This window comes from Acanthamoeba castellanii (genome assembly GCF_000313135.1).
Source record: "Acanthamoeba castellanii str. Neff unplaced genomic scaffold scf7180000084669, whole genome shotgun sequence".
NCBI classification, from domain to species: Eukaryota; Discosea; order Longamoebia; family Acanthamoebidae; genus Acanthamoeba; species Acanthamoeba castellanii.
This window is the reverse complement of record NW_004457554.1, coordinates 5,718-25,735: the sequence shown is the minus strand read 5'-3', so window position 1 is coordinate 25,735 and position 20,018 is coordinate 5,718. Positions and strand designations below refer to the sequence as shown.

General features: G+C 53.8%; 3 protein-coding genes and 1 pseudogene across 3 annotated transcripts in view; 3 read left to right on the top strand and 1 right to left on the bottom strand.

Moving 5' to 3' along the window:
* Positions 1-5,183: 5,183 nt before the first annotated feature.
* Positions 5,184-7,334, top strand: ACA1_111560 (uncharacterized protein; the record flags this gene model as incomplete). Its single annotated transcript, XM_004341964.1, has 9 exons — positions 5,184-5,345; positions 5,434-5,514; positions 5,645-5,815; positions 5,907-6,095; positions 6,179-6,313; positions 6,546-6,726; positions 6,826-6,897; positions 6,973-7,010; positions 7,149-7,334. 9 exons carry the CDS (start codon positions 5,184-5,186, stop codon positions 7,332-7,334), a joined length of 1,215 nt encoding a protein of 404 aa, XP_004342013.1.
* Positions 7,335-7,488: 154 nt separating this feature from the next.
* On the top strand, positions 7,489-10,495 carry ACA1_111550 (1,2alpha-mannosidase; the record flags this gene model as incomplete). Its single annotated transcript, XM_004341963.1, has 15 exons — positions 7,489-7,615; positions 7,827-7,925; positions 8,036-8,091; positions 8,213-8,311; positions 8,393-8,470; positions 8,583-8,674; positions 8,764-8,887; positions 8,965-9,046; positions 9,122-9,194; positions 9,313-9,482; positions 9,575-9,619; positions 9,752-9,881; positions 9,980-10,094; positions 10,186-10,286; positions 10,372-10,495. 15 exons carry the CDS (start codon positions 7,489-7,491, stop codon positions 10,493-10,495), a joined length of 1,515 nt encoding a protein of 504 aa, XP_004342012.1.
* A 233-nt stretch (positions 10,496-10,728) lies between these two features.
* ACA1_111540 lies at positions 10,729-17,990 on the top strand (annotated as a pseudogene).
* A 1,433-nt stretch (positions 17,991-19,423) lies between these two features.
* ACA1_111430 (pentapeptide repeat domain containing protein) overlaps positions 19,424-20,018 on the bottom strand; it is a gene marked incomplete at both ends in the record, with an annotated part of 803 nt that continues 208 nt past the window's right edge. The window contains 5 exons of the mRNA XM_004341962.1: positions 19,424-19,467; positions 19,499-19,558; positions 19,617-19,676; positions 19,743-19,802; positions 19,865-19,987. Of these exons, the coding sequence (XP_004342011.1) occupies positions 19,424-19,467; positions 19,499-19,558; positions 19,617-19,676; positions 19,743-19,802; positions 19,865-19,987 (347 nt within the window). The remainder of the gene's footprint in view (positions 19,468-19,498; positions 19,559-19,616; positions 19,677-19,742; positions 19,803-19,864; positions 19,988-20,018) is intronic.

Here is a 20,018-nt window from a genome sequence, read left to right as displayed (position 1 = left end):
CTTTCGCTTCGCAATTGTCGATTTGTTCTTCTTTTCCTTCTTGCTCTCCTTTGCCTCGCTTGCTGCGCTCAGCAGGGCCTCGCTAGCCACATTGCCGACACCGCCAGCAGGCATCGAGGCCGATCTGTCCTTGACGCTGCTTCCCCTCTTCTTCGTGATGCCTGGTACGTACATGATGTTCCCCTAAAGTCTTCTAATTCTCATAAATGGTCGTAGAGTAGAATCACTAATTTCCTTGTCCTTCGAAGAGATTCTCTCGTCGCTGTGGAAGATTGGAGGCTTCCAATTTCGCTCGGCCAGGTCTTCGGTTCGTGAATTGGATGGAGAAGAGGTGATTGTGGCCACAGGACAAGATGTTGCACGGAGAAACAAGTTGCCGTGGTCAAACCAAAAAATTATTATAAATAATTCATTATCGAAATTCTTGTCAAAGCTAAATTCAGCCAACCTAGTTACCTGAAGTCTTGACATACAACAGTCGCACTGGAGGCAGTGGAGCACAACATGTAAGTCCCCAAACAGGTTTGCCCTCCTGTGTGGTTCTTCTCCTTCTACTGGAGCAGGGAAAAAGAACATCTGACCACACAAAGAGTGAGTGTGTCACCCAAACAGCCTGTTCATAAAGCCCAAGCCAGCTTGCCACTCAACCTTGCACCTGCTCCTTGATGGATGTTCATTATTTTATTTTTCAGTTTCCTTTATTAAGGGAGCAGTTCGCTCTGACAATCACCAAAAATAAAGGACCATGGCTGGCCTGCCTCACCATTGGCGTTTGAAGAATGCAGAATAAATCCCTTAAATTTTTATTTTGGGCCAAATGTTTCTTCAAACTGACTTGGCGCCGGTAGCTGTCAGCAAACCCTAAGCCAAGAGCTGAAGGAGAGGTCACCATGACAAGAAGCAGACAACAAGAGAAGAGGAAGACAGAGGTGGGGTACCATGAACATTGAGAGTAGCTTTCAGCTTGTTACCACAGCAGATAGAGAAGCAACAAGGAAGGCCAGATACAAGTGTAAAACCTTGAAGTGAGCAGCACAACAAGCAGCAGCCAAAAAAGAGAAGGCTGAAGCTGAAGAGTGAGCAATCCAAGAAGTGAGGGAACAGTTGGAGCAACAGGAGGAAGAGAGGTGAGAACAAGAAGTGGCAGCAACGGTGGTGGTGAAGGAGCAGGAGGAATACAAGTACCAGAAACAAAAAACACAATGGGCGGATTTGAAGCAGTCAAAGAGATCCCATAGCGCTTCTCCCCCCCAACAGTGAACACAAGTGAAGGCAAAGGTATCATTTCAGCACATCTGGGGGATGATTGAGTTCCATCAATTCACCAACATCATCTCCCTGCTCAGCTGCCCCTACTGCCAAAAGTGCTCACTCCAATGCAAAGATTGGCGGGCGGGAGGTCAGGGGGGGCTTCTCAACCACCATCCAGTGCCCTTTGTTGCATTGTGAGTTCTTCATCAAGTTCAGCAGCACCTCCCCTCAGCCAACAACCCATAGAGGCGATCAGTGATACCATCACCACAATGCTCCCACTCAGTTCATCATCACATGGGGGCTGACTGGACTGGCCTACAAGCAATTGGAGACAGTGTTCACACTGGCGGGCGGCGTTGTCCCAGTGTCTAGGGCCAGGTATGCGAAGGCAATGAAGATGCTGGTACCCCCACCCTTGTTTGGTGAAGATTGTTTGATGGAGTGGGCGATCTACATGTGGTTGTGGGATGAAGGGACAGGGACATGCCTGTTCATCACCAATTCACTTTGCTGTTGTTTGCCATCAATTTACTAACCTTTTTGAGTGTCTGGCACTTGTGTGCACGCATGGTGCTGCAGTTAGGACCCACCCTGACAACACTCACAGATGCTTCATGTGGGGATCAGTTGCACTGTATGCAGCAGGAGCAGCCAACAGGAGGGAACGTTGAGATAGACTCTCACTACTCATCACAAACCAAACATGCAAATGAGATCACAACAATAGTGCAAAACAGAGATAATGGTAGACCCCCACTTACTGCATTGATGGCCTGTTGACTAGTGTCCTAACACAAATGCTGTGTGGCATGCTTGTGTGTGGCATGAAGCTCATCATGTAGGAGGAGTACTAGGATGGAACCATCTCCTCAAGGATACAGCTTCAGGAGCACAACAGCACCCACTTCACACCTACCAGGGCACAGCGAGTACAGCAGAAGGAGACAGCAGTGCACAGCTGCTAACCCACCTCAAGGTACCTCATTTGTTGCTTGTTGTGGCAGAAGGTGACCATTATCTCATGAGTGCACTTGTTCAACAAGGAGAGTGGCGTTCAGCTCAAGTCCATAACAGCCAATGGTGACTCAGCAATTCATACTGTTGTGGAACATGTGTTTGGGGATAGTGTTACCACATATCACAACCCCAATCATTATGTACAATCCTCTTTCCTCAAAGCACAGTGGAAATCAAGCTGACCAGTGTTCTTGTTCCAGGTGAAAGGGCTGGTCAAGAACTTCAAGCACTTGGTTGTGAAGCACCCTGTTTTGGCCAGCCTTGATGCATCACTGAAGAGCCATTTCCTCATTGGTGCATTGAAACTGTTTGGTCTTGTGTTTGTTCCCATCACTCACATGTTCTCACATGTTGGTAGGCATCAAACTGTTTTCCAGGAATGATGCCAGTTTCTGCGCCCATATGCATGGATATATCCCTCACATCACCAACCAGAACCACCAGCAGTGCCAACACACTGCTCAACCTCCCAAGGCCACTCCTCGCCTCAACCCTGCCAATACAGAAGTGATAGCAACACTTCAAGAGTTCATTGAGGGCTACCTTGCTGACCGCCAGTGTTACCTACACAGCTACAACACAATTCACATCAAATTCTTGAATAGCTTGATTTGTAAGTGAGCAGACAAGGAGCGCAACTGGATGGTGATGTATGCCCCTCTCATTGATGCTGGTATCCTTGAGTGCAATGAAGGTATCTCTTTCTTTATCCTCTTCCTCACTGTCATCTTCTTCATTATTGTCATTCATCATTGTTGTTTCCCAGTTGTTGTCATCACCTTTGTCTGCATCTTTGTCAATGCTGAAACTTATGTTTGTGTGGTATCTGTGTACAGGTGCCAGATTGCTCTTGGATGTCTTTCAACACCTTGGCTTCATCATCACTCCAGAGCACTGAGCTCACTGGGAGCATGTTGTCAATGCATGGTGTAAGTGGGACAACTACAAGCTGACCATTCAGGCAAAGCTACAACAAAAGAAGCTGAAGCGGCTGGCTATTGCAGAAACAGGTATGTAGCCACCCCATGAGCACCTGCATGTTTGAGCTCACTCACAGCAAATGTGGTGTGGTACAGGTCAACGCTGCGATCTTGCAAATGCACAAAGGAAAGTGTTGTACAAGAAAGTTCCCATCTCTGTGGAATGGGTAATGGAACAAGTGAAGGCTCATCAAGTGCTTGAGTGTACATTTAGCTGACCCTGTGCCTGGAAGTGTCTGTGCATGTCCACCAGCGTGTTCTCACACTGTTGCAGTGACCATTGACCAGCTCAAGGTCTACTTGCAGAAGCACAAGCTCAGGCTGTTGGGTAACAAGGCCTCTCTGCTCCAACAAGTGATTGACCATATGCAGGCCCCCATGGTATGTGCTGTGTATGTTGTGTGGTGTATAGCAGAGCGCCACATACAACCTGCTTATGCTCTGTTCTTGCAGGAAACTGATTGTCATGAGGAACAGCAAGGAGCTAAATGGCCCTGATCCAGTTCCTGTGTTGACACTGCAGCTCCTGTATCCAAATGATGGAAAGGGAAAGAGAAGGTAACATCTGCTGATGAGGGCAGATACAATGAACTGCACTTGCCGCCACTCATATCAGGTGATCCACCCTCATCATCCTCAACTTACATGGCATCCTCCACTCACTCAGCATCCACATTAGCAACAGCACCCTCACAGGACTCATCATCAGCATCCTCTTCATCTTCTCCTACCACAACAGCATCTTCCTCCTCTTCCACACCCTCAGCACAGCATTTTTGCCATCAAGCAGACTGTGGGAAGCACTTCTCAACACAGAGCAACTTCCTTCATCACCACAAGGAAAAACATCCTAGAGTACCAACACCTTCAGCATCAGCCTCCTCATCTCAAGTTCCTCCAACTCCAACACCTTCCTCTTCATCATCATCCTCATCATCCTCAGCATCATCATCTTCCTCCTCATCTATCTCCTGCCCACCTCTCCTGCCACTGGTCCAACATGACAGCTTCAACATGGATGAATTCCTTGACAGCCTCTCACCCATACTCCCTGAGGCGTCACCTCCTCTCCCTCCTCTTGACTTTGATGCCTGCCTTGAACAGATGGCTTCTCACCTCCCCAACAAAGCAAGTGCTGCCAAGGACAAAGCTACTGTGATCATGGAGGAGATCAACATGCTAAAGCAGGTCCTCTGATCCATGCAACTGCCACCATCACCACAGAAGCAAAGGATCAAGGCATGGCTTCACAAACTGTATGGCATGTATCATTCTTGTGTGTGGGGCATGTGAGCCCACAACACCAGTGCATAATAAATTTTATTTATTGCAAAACATATTTTTTAATTTTTGAAGGGATTTATTCCGCATTCTTCAAACGCCGATGGCGAGGCAGGCCAGCCACGGTCCTTTATTTTTGGCGATTATCAGAGCGAACTGCTCCCTTAATTGAGGCCGGGCTGGCCTCAGCAGAATCTGAACACAAAAGATGATCTGGGTTCTGTGTGTTGTGTGCACGTGTGCGTGTGGTGGCATGGCGGAACAGGAAACAAGAAAATTGGCAGGAAAAATATTTTTTTTTCGCCGTTGCGTTTAGGCGGGAAAAAGTTGTTTTCCGCATCAAATCGAAACCAACGCTCGGTCGGTGAGGATTCACAATGGAACGCGCGATTTATGACCACGATCTTGCTCAGGCTTGGGCTGACGTAATTCTCCTTGCAATGCAGCTCGATCGAAACCGTAAACAAAATGCAAATTCTTATTTCTTTTTCTGTGCTAGGCCTCAGATACGTCTTTTGATGGTGCCCCCTACAAGCACGACTACAGGGAAGATGCGTACGCCTCCAAACTTTCTACTCGCATTTTCTGGCCAATCTTGCTCAAACGATACATTTGATGGCAATCGGCAGGGGCTTCTGCAACGAGGATAACATGGCAAACAGTGCCATGTACCTGAACAACGCACTCTCCCTCCTGGGCATCTCTTCGCCGATCGAGGACATGCTCAAGATGGCCGACAAAGCCCTGCCGCTTACTCCCGTCACCATCTCGCAGGTCTTCAACTGCATGTATACCCTCTTGCGGCTGCGCCAGGTACGCTCTCGAGATGCTTCTCCGTCTTCCCTGGGCCTTCCTTCCTCTTCTTCTTCTTAGCAAGCGTACCGCTGTGGTGATTGTACAGGACGCTCAGCAGCAGCTCGAGAGAAAGGCCGATGACCTCGCGGTGTCCCTTTCACAAGAACACAGACTCGCCGCCGAGAAGGTTCGCCTCTACTACTGTCCTTAGGCACACCTTTAATTTCTTCTTCCTCCTCCTCTGCTCGAGTGATCCGAAGCTGATTCTTTCCACTGCACTCGACAACCAACGTGTCGAACCCACACGCAACACACAGAAACGACTAAAGGATAGAGTGGACCAGTTGGAGCGCGAGACGGCCCTGTGCCAGGCGCGCGAGAAGTCCCTCAAGGAAAACACGGATAAAGAAAAGGCCAAGTGGAACCTCGAACGACAGGAAACACGCAAACAGCTTCTCGCTCTCCAGGGAAAGGACACCCAGTATCTGGTACGACACACGCACACACATGCTCGCAGAGTGCTGCATCTCCTGAAACTAAGCAGCATGAGCTCACTCTCGCCACTTTCCTCCGACGCAGCACGAGATGCGCAAGAAGGAACGTGAGTACGAGCGACTCAAGCAGACGCTGCAGCAGTACATCGCCGAGAAGAATGTGGCGTCGAGGAGGGCGACCGAGCTTCTCAATTCCGTCAACTCCTCGACTGCTGGCGGTTCGCGGCTGCCGCGCGCTGCCGTGCCAGCAACACCACTCAGGAACAAGCAATCGGTACCAGGCTCTTCTCAATCGCTTCGCAAGGTCTTGACCGCTAGCTAGCACACCGATTCACATGTGGTGGTACTCTGCCAAAGGACGAAGACATCTTCAGAGGAATCGTGGCTTCCTACGAGCGAAAGCAGGAAGTGTTGCGCGAGGAGAACAAGTCGCTGCGTCAGACCATCCTCACGATTCGCCGTACCATCGCACAGGCCATCCCCGACAGCAAGGTACCACTCAACAACCCAACCCTCCACTCACCAGCGCTGCGGCCAAAACAAAGTTATAAAAGAGAACAAAAGAAGAGGGAAGCGTGAGCAGAGGATTAGTTGTTATGACCTCTGAAAGAGTAGATATACGTCTTACTCGCGCTTCCCCGATCTAGGCACTGGCACTTGCGACCCATTTGTCCAACGTTCTGCCAGCTGACCAAATTTATTGTGGTTGCGCGTTCATGAGCAGGAACCTATCAAGTCCGACGACCAATATCTGGACATGCCGATTGGCGTCTTCCGCAGAACGCTGGAGAAGCAGGTGGAGAAGGACGTACATGCGCTCAAGGAGTTGACCTCTCGGCCGGCGGTTCAAGTGCCGGAGGAGCAGGCGCCGACCGAGCTCCCGCCGAGCCTTGCAGCCATTCTTGGTACACATCGCACCCCACACGCGCACACGACGCATCGCACTCACACTCTTGCATCCGGAGAGCACAACATTGATGTTGGTGTGTTGTTTGTTTTTACAGCGCGCGCTGAGGCGATGACGCCCAAGAGAGCCGACGGCACAAGCGACCTGAGCATGCTTAGGAAGAAGCTCGGTACGTTTTGTTGGTTGGCTTCACGTGCCGCCCGACAGTGCAGACAACTCACCATCATGCGCGTTTCACCAACAGAGGAGCAAGCGGCATTGCTCGAGAATCAAGAGAAGCTGGTGTCCCTCGCTCTGAATTCTGTTGCTCATCCCGATGACTCTCCATCCCAGGTTGGCCCTTCGTCAACTCCTCTTTGCGGGGTTGTGTGCGCGTGTCGTGCGTGTCGTGCGGCTGACAACACACGCACACGCACACAGAAGGGGAACAGCAGGTCGGTGGCGAGCGCGAAGAGCCACTTGCCCAAGTTTGCGCTGGAGGATCTGGACGACGACTTTGAGAAAGAGAACCTGGACTCCAATCTCGATTTCCTCCCACACGACACCAATCAGCAGCACCGCTACCCTGCCTCCGTCTCCCTCCTCAGCCCCATCAACAGCCCTTGACACAGCCCTCTCCCTTCTTCTGTTGACGGCACTCACCTCCCGGCTTGGCGCCATGAGAAACAATGATAAATAAATAAATAAATAAAACACGAAAAATGAAAATGAAGACTCCCACCACCTTTCTTTTGTCTTGATCTCGCGGCGTGGAGGAAAGATGGGGCTGGGGGGCACGCTGTATCGGTTGCGATGGAAGTTGTTCATCTTCTTCGTCCTGAGCTATTCCATCGCCATCACGTTTTACGTGCTGCCCCCGTTCGAAACGCGACGATATTCGATTCCTCGTACCCCCAAGCGTGCGCCTCTCCTCCTTTATCTTTCTTGTTATTTATTTAATCCGTTTTATTTATTGCCATTTCTATTTTATTTCTTTTAAAATAAAATAAAACAAAACAAACAGTGGCTGCTGGCGTACGGCCTGGCGAACAACCAAGGACAGGTACGGCTCTCGTTGTGCGACACCGAGCTCTGCCCAATTGCTGATGTATCCGACAGATCCGGCACATGAGCGTGCGATGGGCGAACGACGCCGCGCAGTCAAGGCTGCCATGGAGCACGCCTGGAGCAATTACGTCGAGCATGCGTGGGGCCACGGTATGCTGCTGTGGTGGTGTGTGCCGAGAGGAGTTTATGTCTTCTTTTTTTTTTTGAGGTTGCCCTCCATGTGCTGACCCCTGCCTTCTCTTTGACACGCGCGCGCGCAGACGAATTGAGACCGCTCTCAAAGACCGGACACAACTGGATGGGCAACGGGCAAGGCGTACGCCTCTTTTCTTTCCCTTCACACCAGGTTCCTGCACACGCACACACTTACTGGTGGGTGTGTGTGTGTGTCGTGTGTGTGTGTGTCGTGTGTGTGTGTGTCGTGTGTGCGGTGGCAGGCGTCGATCATCGACAGTCTGGATACGCTCTACCTGATGGGCATGGAGGAGGAATTCCAGCGAGCTCGTGATTGGGTGGCATCGTTCAACTTCATCCTGGTACCCACACGTTTTTTCTTTTCCTGCTCTGCTTCCCAGCGATCGGTCTGTTTGACCAACAGTTTTAATCAATCAACTCAGGGCGGACATGTCAGCACTTTCGAAAGCACCATTCGCATCCTCGGCGGCCTCTTGTCTGCCTACGACATGTCGCTTGACGTACGCTCACGTCGATGTATTGTTGTTTGTTGGTTGTTTGTTGGTTGTTTGTTGGTTGTTTGTTGGTTGTTCCTGAACGCATTCTGATCTTCTTGCTTCCTTCGTCAATCAGCCGATGTTCTTGGAGAAGGCCAAGCAGGTGGGTGACGGCCTCGCCAAGGCGTTCCAGGGTCACTGGCCCTACACGGCCATTGACATGCAATCGTACGTATCGTAGCCGCCAATGACACACGGCACACGACATGCCTCGCACGTAGCGAGACGCTAATATCCGTGCGTTCTTCTGTCGCCAGCGGCCATGGCCAGTGGAGCTGGGCGGGAACGGCGCTGCTGTCCGAGGTGGCCACCATTCAGGTCGAGTTCATCACCCTCAGCAAGCGAACCGGCAATCCATACTACGCCGAGCAGGTCACCAAGGTACGCCCAGCGCTATCTGTCCGTCAAGTGGTCTTGCAGTCTGCCCACTTCGGTTGGGGTTGGGGGGGGGGCAATAGTACATTGAGCAGCTCGATCGGATGGAGAAGCCAGATGGCGCGCTGTACCCGATCTACCTGGACCCACACGCATCTGCCTTTTGTATGTACCTGGTAGCTCATTGTATATATTATTATTTATTTTGTTCATATTACTTATTTCTTATCTTCCCTACAGCCCACCAAGATGGACGGCGGATTACCCTGGGCGCGATGGGGGACAGCTTCTACGAGTATCTCATCAAGACCTGGTGCGTTCTCTATTTTTATCCATTTTATTAGAATTCTTAATGTTATTGTTATTATGGTGCTCTTCTGTGCTAGTCCATCGATTCACACGCACATGGCATGCCGCGATCTGTACGACAGGTTGCTTGTGGATAAAAAGCAGAGCATGTTCTATCGGATGTACGTGGACTCGGCCGAAGCCATTCGAGAGCACCTCATCGAAAAGTCGCAGCCCAGCGGCCTCACCTACATCGCCGAGCGGCGCGGATCGCAGAACGACCCCAAGATGGACCACTTGGCCTGCTTTGCCGGTTCGTCAAGATCTCCTCACGCCCTTGCCCTTGGCGTGGTCTCTGGCCCAGCCCCCCCCCCAAAACTCACCATCTCGGTTTTGTGGCGACAGGCGGCATGTATGCTCTTGGCGCGAGGCATCTCCGGCCAGAGCACGGTGCCCTCCCAACATATGATCAACATGCTCCCTTGTACATTGTAGCATGAACCAAGCTGACCCATATATACATATATATATATTATATACATACACATATATTGCACGTCGTCGATGCACACAACACAACAGAGGAGTTGAGGCAGAAACATCTGGAGCTGGGCGCGGAGATCACGAGGACGTGCTATGAGGGCTACCACCGGATGCCCACCGGCATCTTCCCCGAGATCCTGCGTTTCGACGACCACTCGAAGGACTTCAGGTACCTGAAGTACTATATTTAGTTACTGATCAATGTCGCGATGCACAACATGCTGATGTCCTTTTCCTTTTCTTTTCATTTCCTTTGCTCTCCACCAGCACACGCTCGGAGCGTCACTACATTCTGCGACCAGAAACGGTGGAGTCTCTCTTCATTCTGTACCGGGTCACTGGCGACCCGATCTACCAGGACTGGGGCTGGGAGATCTTTAACGTACCCACCCACCGCCTCCACTAATGTGTTCTTGGTCTGGCTGATGCTGATGCGCGCCTGTGTTCCTGTATCACTCCAGTCCCTCATCAAGAGTTGCAAAGTGGATCATGGCTTCAGCGGCATCACTGATGTTACGCAGGTCCCGCCGCACCACGACAACCTGCAGCAGAGCTTCTTCCTCGCCGAGACTCTGTACGTAGCGTGACTCACCCACAACCCTGAAAACCCCTGACCTATGCCCCACTCACTTCTTTTTCGTGTGTGTTCACAACAACAGGAAATATCTGTACCTCCTGTTTGCGCCTGAGCTTATCAACATTGATGAGTGGGTGTTCAACACAGAAGCTCACCCGGTCAGGATTCATCCGTTGGACGCACCTTACCCCATCCCCTACGTGTGATGAAAGTAATTCCGAACAGTAAAACCATTTCCGGAATGGTTTGGCCGTGACTGTTGAAACAGTTTCGCAAACTGGCAAAACCATAAGCTTGTGGCAAGATGGAGGAAGCACAAGTGGATGGGCTGGGTGGAGGCGAGGCTGGTGATGTGGGAGAACAGGCTACCTCTACAGCTGGCAGCGATGAGTCAGTGCAAGGGGAGGCCTCAACATTTCAGGGGCGGGAGATGACGACGATGTTGCCCACATCTCCGAATTGGTATTGCGGGCAGGTGGCCGACTGCTCGCTGGACGGTGTCTACGCTTACGGAGCCAAGGCCGACGTACAGCTGCTGCACATCAAGTCGCGGAAGTTCGTGGGTGCACTACGCGGACACGAAGATCGCATAACGAGCCTGGAGATCGACAAGCGTAGCGGCAGCCGCGGCGGTCTACACTGCGTCAGCGGTGCAGCCGACGCCACCGTACGCGTGTGGGACATGCGCACGCTGCAGTGCCTGGCCCAGCATCGTTTGCACAAGGTACGCTAAGCCCAGACAGTAGCGTTGATGCCTGGCGGTGGTATGACCCTCTGGCTACTTTACAGGGTGTGGTGGTGGCTCTCTCGGTGTCGCCGCTCAGCGCGGACCTGCTGGTGGTGTCGGCCGACAAGAGCGGCGTGGTCGTGCTGTGGCGCTTCCCGGCTGAGGGAGCTACGGTGCGGGGCGATGGCAGCATCACCCGGGTCTTCACCACCAAGGAGAAGTGGGGCATCGATTCGGCCGTCCAGTGCCTAAGTGTTCGCCCTACAACGAAGATGAAGTGGCCGTCGGGTGCGTGCTCTTCTCGCCGAGCCTTGGATTGTGTGTCGTGTGTCGTGTTATCGTTGACACGCGCACTTGGTGTGTAGATTCCAGAATGGAGTGGTGATTGTGGCGGATATCAAGGAAGGGACCGTCTTGCACCGCCTCACTGGGCATGTCGAGGAGATCCATGCCCTGTCGTGGCTTCCCCCACGATTTGCGAAGCAGCAGGAGAAAAAGGTTTCGAAGGCCGACGACGACGGATCATCGTGGCGCCGCAGCAGTGCGTAACACCGGCACCACTGCGCGCTTCTCTATACTTTGTGCGCAACACCGAATTGCAGCTGCTTGACCTTCACCCTTCACATATGCGCGATTGCAGAAGACGAAGAAGAAGAGGGAGACAACACCGACGAAGCGGAAAAGCTCGGTGAAGGAGAAGGAGAAGCAGAGGTCCACACGGCGAACGCAACGACAAGCGGGGTGACATCATCGTGGCGCGTTACTCCGCTGCTGGCATCGTCCTCACGTGACCAGACCATCCGCATATGGAACGCGCAAACTGGTTCTCACACTTCTGCACGCCTCCTTGACTCTCGCGCCAGAGCAACTCTCTTAGCTTGGCTTTCCTCCTGCGCTGCTGCTTTGCGTTGTAGTAAGTCCGAACTCACCATTTCTGTTCGTTTCCACCCCCGTCAGGCAAGTTCCACTGCATGATGCGCCTGCCGGCTGGGCGACGAGGCGCACGGGACAAGACTGGCCTGTGGCTAAGCATCGCGTGGTCATGGTGCAAGAGGAACCAACTCGTATCGACATCTAACGAGTGCGTGTCTCACTTTGGCGTCGCTCCTCTCTCAATACTTCAACTCGTCGGACTGACACATGTGTGTGCGTGTGCGGTTGTGCGTGTGCGTGTGCGTGTGCGTGTGCGATTATGCGTGTGCGCGTGGTGTGTTACAGTGACGAGCTCTTGCTGTGGGACATCAACGACAAGAAGAAACCCTCCTCGAACAGACTTACGGGAGCAGGCCACAACCGAGCCATTTTCGGGATCACCTTCCTCCCTGATGACCCGCGCCAATTTGTCACGCACTCGATGGACCGCCAGGTACGCTTCACCAAGAAGCGTTAAGCTCAACGCTAATGAACCATCATCATGCAGATCATCTTGTGGAATTGCGTCAAGCTGAAGAGCGTATGGAGCATTCCCACGCTAGGCGGCTTCGCGTACAGCCTCGACTATTCAGAGATGGTATTCGCATAACATCAACTGGGCGATCGCTTCGTGCTGTGCATAGTTGGGCTCACATACCGATCGCCAAAAATTGGCATCACCATCATCAGGATCCGACAAAGCTGGCCGTGGCCCTGGGCGACAAGTCGATTCGCATATGGGACATATCGGAGGCCACCTCCCGCGAAGCCGATGACGGGGAAGAAGGCGGGGCCAGTAACAAGAACCCCTATCGCACCATACTCCTGTGGAAGGGCCTGCAGGCCAAGGTGACCTGCGTACGTAGACCACCCGCATACGGCATTCGAGGCAACACGCACACGCACACGCACACGCACACAATGTTCATACGAGTGCGATTTTAGGTCGCCTGGCACCCCACGAGCATTGGCACTCTTGCCTACGGCATGGACGACGGTCGCGTGGGCGTCTACAACACGCACTCTCAGACCGTGGCACAGTTCGCAGGCCACCACGCGCGAGGTGAGTCAAGTCTCAACTTTCCCCGTTGTCACGGTTGATTGGCTTTCGTTTGTTTTGGCTGTTGTTGATTCGTGGCTGTGTCTGATCAGGACCGGTCTACGAGCTCGGCTGGCATGTGGCGGCTGACGCTAGTACTGAACCGGCGAAGGAGGCGTCTGGGCCAAGTAACGAAAAGAAGGACGAAAAGGAGGAGGAGGACAACTCAGAGCAGCAACAGCAGCAGGGCGAAGAGGGCAAGGCTGGGCTGGGCGGCAAGAAGCGGTATCTGCTCTATAGCTGCGGTGGCGACGGCAACATCCTCGAATTCGACCCGGCCAAACCCAACAAGTTCCCCAAGAACATCAACCTCCACATCGGGAGCGCCAACGCCACCGAGGTCAAGGTGCCTACCTAAGCTTTCTCTCCCGTCGTTTATGATGTGTTACTTTTTAGACCCACAGTATTCGCTCGCTCATCAGGAGAGGCCGACCTTTCCGAAGCGGAGCGATTTTGCCTGGAAGAAGGACGGGACCCTGCTCGCAGTCGGCAATAGCAACGGGTGCGCCAACACCTCAGCTTACGGCGGCCCATCACCACGTCGGCTGGCACATTGCTTAACTTACACGTTTCCGGGACGGTTCTGTGTTGCACGGTAGAACGATCGAACTCTTCGAGTACCCGTCATGGCGCTGTCTGCGCGTCTTCAGCGATCACCGGAAGCTCATCAACCGGTTGAAGTGGAACAGCGCCGCCGAAGGGGTACCCACTGCTACGTATTGCAGTCTGAATTCCTCCTACATGGCCGCGCTAACGTTAGAGAAACACCGCCGGCACAGGAGTGCGGAACGGCCGCGTCCTCTTTGTATTGGGGCAACCTGCTGGCCTCCGCATCAGACGACAACTCCATCCTTATCTACGACGTGACCACCATCATCGCTGGAGGTGGCAAAGCAGGTACCGACACCACCGACCACCATCCACCGCCATCACCACTCACCACTCACGACACGCACGACATGCACGACACAGTTGCTCCGTCCCTGGTGGGGACGAGCGAGGAATGCATCCGCGTGCTGAAGGGTCACACGCGGTCGGTGACGGACATCGCCTGGTGCCCGCACAACCCGGAGCTGATCGCATCCGCCTCCATGGACGCGACGGTGCAGGTCTGGAATGCGCTGACCGGCACCCCGCTCGCCAACTACCGCCACCACGCAGGCCGGGTGTTCGGCGTGAGGTGCGACAGCCACGTGGTCAACCCGGGTGGAAGTCGAAAGCGGCGCACTCATCTCTTTCTTCGTTCTTCTTTCTTTTTCGCTGTCTCTTTCGTTCTTGTTGTGCTGCAGGTGGAACGGGCTTGATTCACGATTCCTCTTCAGCGCCTCGGAGGACCAGACCACGCACATGTGGAACTACTTGAGTCAGCCTCATACGACCCCGCCGGTCTTGGGTGCGCCTCCTCACCTCCGCAAATCTTGTTAAGACGGCATGGCGTTATGCTCTCCAGCATTGACGCGGGTGTGTGTGTGGTGTGTGTATGTGTGGTGTGTGTGTGTGTGTGGAGCTACGTAGAACCTCTGCCGCGCAAGAAGAAGCCGGCGGCCAAGAAGGATGCTGGTGGCGGAGCGAAGAAGCCGCCGGCTCCGAAGAAGGCACCGGTGCCCACCACCAGCGGTACAACCGAGCCACCCTCGATGCACGTGTCCCAGGCGCCTGCAGCGGAGCCCAAAGGCCCAGCCCCGCCGCTATCCACGACCGCGGACGAACGCAGGACCGAGCTCGGTGGCGACCAGGTGGCCGATGCTTCCGTGCAGGCTCAGACCGGCGAAGAAGAACAGGTGCCACCCGCGACAACGACGGAGCAGGTCGACACGACGACAGCGACGGCGATGGCGACCAAACGAGGCGGCAAGAAGAAGACGGCGACGAAGAAGGAGCGCACGCTGCTCCCGATGTCCAACAACGCCCTGCAGTCGCGACAACAGCAGGTCGAGGTGTGCAAGGCCATCGCGCGCGAGATGTTCAAGCACCAGACCCAGAACGCCGCCGAGGCGGACGACGACGTCGACGTTTACCACCGACCGACAACACAACCGACAGAAAAAGAAGCTGCAGAGCCTTCGAAGGCCTTGGAACCAGGCGCCGAAGCGCAGCCGGTCGCGTCCTCTCCGGGGCCGACCAAGGGGCACCTGCAGGAGGTCAACTTGTTCATGGGCGACAAGGAGGCACTGGACCTGCTGCAGGCCGAAGGTACCCCCCTCGCCGAGCGCGTCAAGCACCCGATTGGAAACAATTTACCATATATATTTATATGGTATTTTTTTAATATTTGTATGTGCCAGGCGCGGCGCAATCGGAGAGCGGAAATTGGGAGAGCTCCGCCATGCTGGCCATGTGGCAGGGCGACGTGGGCGCCGCGCTTCGTCAGACGGTTCAGAAGGACGTACGTACGCCCCACGCCTGCATAGCTTGTGTCGTTTGGTAGGGAGGTGGCTGACAGACCCATTCTTCGTCCGTCGGTTGTTGTTTCTGGGGCTGTCACTTCTTCACAGGGCCTATCGGCGATGTGGGTGGCCCTCAGCCCGCTGGCCGGTCGTGACGTGTGGGAAGCCATGTGCGTGGCCTACGCCTACCAGCTGCAGCAGGCAGGCGACGTCCACAAGGCGGTACGCGCATCTCTACCGCACACACCGCACACACCGCACTCACCGCACTCACCGCACTCACCGCACTCACCGCACACTACACTCAGTGCACATCGCTCGCTCATTATTTAATCGATTTTTGTTCGCCAGGTGCTCTTCTTCCTGACATGCCACAGGGTCGCGGATGCGGTCAAGGTCTACACGGAAGCGGAGATGTTCCGCGAGGCCATCCTCCTCGCCAAAACGCGACTCGAATCCAATGTACGACGTACCCTCGTTGAATCCGTTCTTGATCTTCGTCTTCGTCTTCGTCTTCGTCTTACATTTCTTCATCAGGATCCATTGATTCGTGAGCTCTACCTGGAATGGGCCGAGTGGTGCGAGCGTCGCGCCATGTACGAACAAGTGGCCAAATGGTACGTTTTACTTTTTACTTTTTTTTTAATTACATTAAGACCTTCTTTGGCTCATACGACGTTACGACAGTTATCTGGCGCTCGGTAACATCGACAAGGCCATCCAGTACTTGGCGCGCAAGGGCGACGCTCTGGGCCTGGACGCTGGTACGTACCGTCATTCGCTTGGAGCTCATAGCTGCTCATGTTCAACAACTCATGCGTGTGTGCTTTTTTTTTTTTTCCGTTTTCACAGCACTTGACCTGGCGCTTTTGGCGGGCAAGTCCGAGGCAGCGCTTACGCTCGCGACCACCTACGCCAAGATGTGCATGTACAACACTCGCAGTTTTGACAAGGTTCGCACACGCACACGCACCACCGCACACGCACACACGCATCGATCTCAGAGATCTCAAAGCTCTGCTCTAAAACACATCAGGCATTCGAACTCTATGCCAAGTTTCCCACGTTGTACGCCAATCTGTACCTGTTGGGCGTCGAGCAGGCGCTCTGGGAAGAGGCCAACGACAAGCCAGAGCAGGAACAACCAGAGGCCGAAGCCGCGGCATCGCCACCGACCCCGTCTCTGCCTTCGTTCATCCACATCTTCTTCCCCTCAGGTACAGCCCTCCTTTGTCACTGCGTGTGCGGTCTCGCGTGTGCGGTAGTGCGTGCGGTAGCGCGTGTGCGGTGGTGTGTGTGCGATCATTAATTGTCGCCACACACAGCGAGCCGATTCCTGGCGCGGCTGAGGCGAAGCGAGGCGGAGCCGCACTTCTTCGAGAAGGTCTACCTCGCGTGGCAGGGCCGCGGTCTGCCCCTCGACAAGGTCAGCCTCGAGGCCAAGCGGGACGAACTGCTGCGTCGATCGCACCAGCACCTCGCCGACGTCGTCAGCCCGGGCGGCCCCCGGACCCGGCACGACAACAAAGTGGCCCACTCCACGTACCTGTGCCTGGCGCTGATCTCGTTCCTGCTGGACGACGTCGAGGGCGGCCTGCGCTACTGCCTCCAGCCGCTGCTGGCCGGCGGGGCCGACGAGGTCACGCAGCTCCGCCTGTTCTCGCTCTGCTTCCCGGGTTCCTGGCACACCCTGCGCGACCTCTTCGTCGGCTTCGGCATCGGGCGAGCCCAGAAGAGCGAAAAGCGAAAACGAAAACGAAGAGAGGAGGGTGCGCGTGCCGGCCGACCTCTTGCCGACACTACGCTCGTTCGGGGCCTGCGCCGAGCTGCTGGACCGCCTGCTGGCCGTCTCGCCCGCCGCGGTCGACTTTGTCTTCGCCACGACCGCCGCCACAGCGGAAGAAGGAGAGGAGACGCCGACGGGTCAGGTTAAGGTGTCGGAGGAGCTGCTGCGACTGCGGCGCCAGCGACGGCGAGCGGAAGGAGAGGCGGCAGAGGTGGTGGTGGAAGAGACCCGGCGCGTGGTGGAGGAGCTGACGCCCGTCGTGTGCGACTCGCTGGTCGCCGAGTGGCACGACATGCACGCGCGGCGGCGGACGCTGGCCAAGCGCGCTGCGAGGCTGTGCGCAGACACGCAGACCACCACCACTACGGAGCGGTCGACCGCGTTGGCGCAGGAGTCTGCTCACCTGCAGGCGGCCATCCAGCGCGTCGAGCAGAAGCTGATCCGCAACGAAGACGACGACGAAGAAAACGTGGAAGCGGCCACCGAGCCAGGGCGCAAGCCGGGCCTGGTCCTGCCGCACCCAGAGTGCGGCGCGACGCTCCTGCTGGTGCTCTGCGGCGAGCTGGGCCTCCTCCCGCAGGCCCGGGTCGTGTGCGAGTGGATGGCGCAGCAGCAGCAGCAGCGACTGCATGATGGGACCAGTCCTCCCGCCAACGAAGACGCTGCATCATCCTCATCACGCGGAGATGGCGCGGCGGACAACAGACCCACCACCGCCCGGATGATGAGAGCCAAGTGGCAGGCCGCTGTGGATCGGTACAGCCGCATGTTCGCCGCTGCCCGTTCTTGATGATTGTGAGTGGCACATCAACTTTTGACACAACATGTTCTGCTGGAAAGGAGACGCCCCAGTTCTCTACCATGTTCCATGTGAAGACATGAGCTCTGCTTGCTTGATTGGGGGGAGGAGGGATGGGAAGCCAAACCAATCTCACTTATTCTTGTGTAGAGCTTGCATACACATTACACAACTCCCCATACATAAGCACAAGGGCTTGCAGCTCAGGCCAAACCATACCACATTACACTCCAATGCCACAACTGAGCCTAGTCCCTGTTATTCCAGGCAAAACCTTCATCAGAGGTATATCACAACCAGGCCCAAATTCAGTACCTTAGAAGTTCATCTTGATGCCACTGAGCTGGAGCATTGCCTTATTCTAATGGTTTCAGACCTGCAGGGGTTGTACTGAGCATCAAGAAGGCAATGTACACTTTTGGAAACAGAAGGGTGGTGCCACATTTTCTGGATATTGGCCAGCTTGCATCAGGGCAAAAACTGGAAGCTTGAAAAAGTGTGTATTTCAACATTTATTGCATGGAGTGGGGCAGAAAAAACTTGCCTCTAAATTGGCCAGAACCTTTGTCAGCATTGTTTTGATGGGAATTTCTTTGGGAAGGGTAAAAGTAAATACTGGTAAAATGATGAAGATTGCAGTGCTATTTCTATTTGAACCTCTTAAATACCACACTCCTTTCAATGACTCACATTTCATATGGCTGCAGGTTCTTAGAGAGCAACCAGTCCATTAGTGTTACAAATGAAGAGGAAAAATCCTCATGCAATTAATGCACATGAAGTTAAAAAAGCTAAGAAACACAGACATTGCCAAGGAAGATAAACTGCACACTTCTAGTGGTCCAGCTTTGCATGTCTTGGCATTCCAGGACTGCAGGGTGGTGTAAATACAACTTTGTAATGAAGCTTCATGAAGCTTCATACTTGAGGAGAAAATCCATTTGGGAACTGGGCATACTCAATTGTAGCTCCTGTAAGTAAAGTGATCAGTAGAATTCCATAGCTCAGCACAGGCTGCACACCTTACCTGTCAAATCAGCACCTTGGAAGTTGGCCTTGCTTGCACTCAAACTGTATATATTGGCGCCTGATCTAACATTAATAACAAGACATTATTTTGTGGTGTTTGTATGGGTACCTCTTAGGTTGGTGTTTTGAAAGCTGGCCCTATCTGCATGCATGAACTTCATGCTTGCTCCTATCACACATTAAAATCAGCCAAAGTTGCTTTTAGAATTCAAGAAGGGAACAACCTGTAAGATTGGCACTGTCAAAGGAGGCTGTCTTGCCATTCATTTCCTCCAAGTTTGCTCCTGCAACAAAAGTGGATCTTAGAAAGTGTTGATGTTGAAAGTGAAAGAGGAGAAGTGTAACACCTGAGAGGTTTGCATTCTCAAAGCATGCTGCCTTTCCATTCATCTTTGTCATGTTTGCTCCTGTTGGAAAGGTGGGTGAGTCTTCCAGCCAGCTGCAGTAGCAAAAAAGAGGAGTGCACAAACCTGTGAGGTTGGCCATTGCAAATGAAGCTGCTCCGCCATTCATCTTTGTGAGATCGGCTCCTGTAAGCCAGCCCAACATTAGCACAACACATTTCGCAGTGATGAGGAGTGTACAAACCTGCAAGGTTGGCATCTTGAAAGACCGTGTTTGCGCACATTGCGCCCTCCAGCACCGCTCCTGCATACGCCTGAATTGTGAGCCATATTGTGCCACGCACACGCACCACCGCACACGCACACGCACCTTTCAGGTTGGTGCCCACACATGAAGAACTCGACAGGTTGGCCTTAGAAAGATTCACCCCTGGTTCAACATAACTGTTAGCCCTGCACAAGCCTCAACAACAGAGCGAAATGAATGCTTACCCGCCATCATCGCTCGGTTGAGGTTGCAGTCGATCAGCCGCGCCTCGTTTAGGTTGGCCCACTCGAAGTCGGCCCCTTCCAGATTGCACCGCGTGAACCGCGCTCGCGTGAGGTCGAGCCCGCCTCAGACACACGCCGCGCAGATCGACGCCCG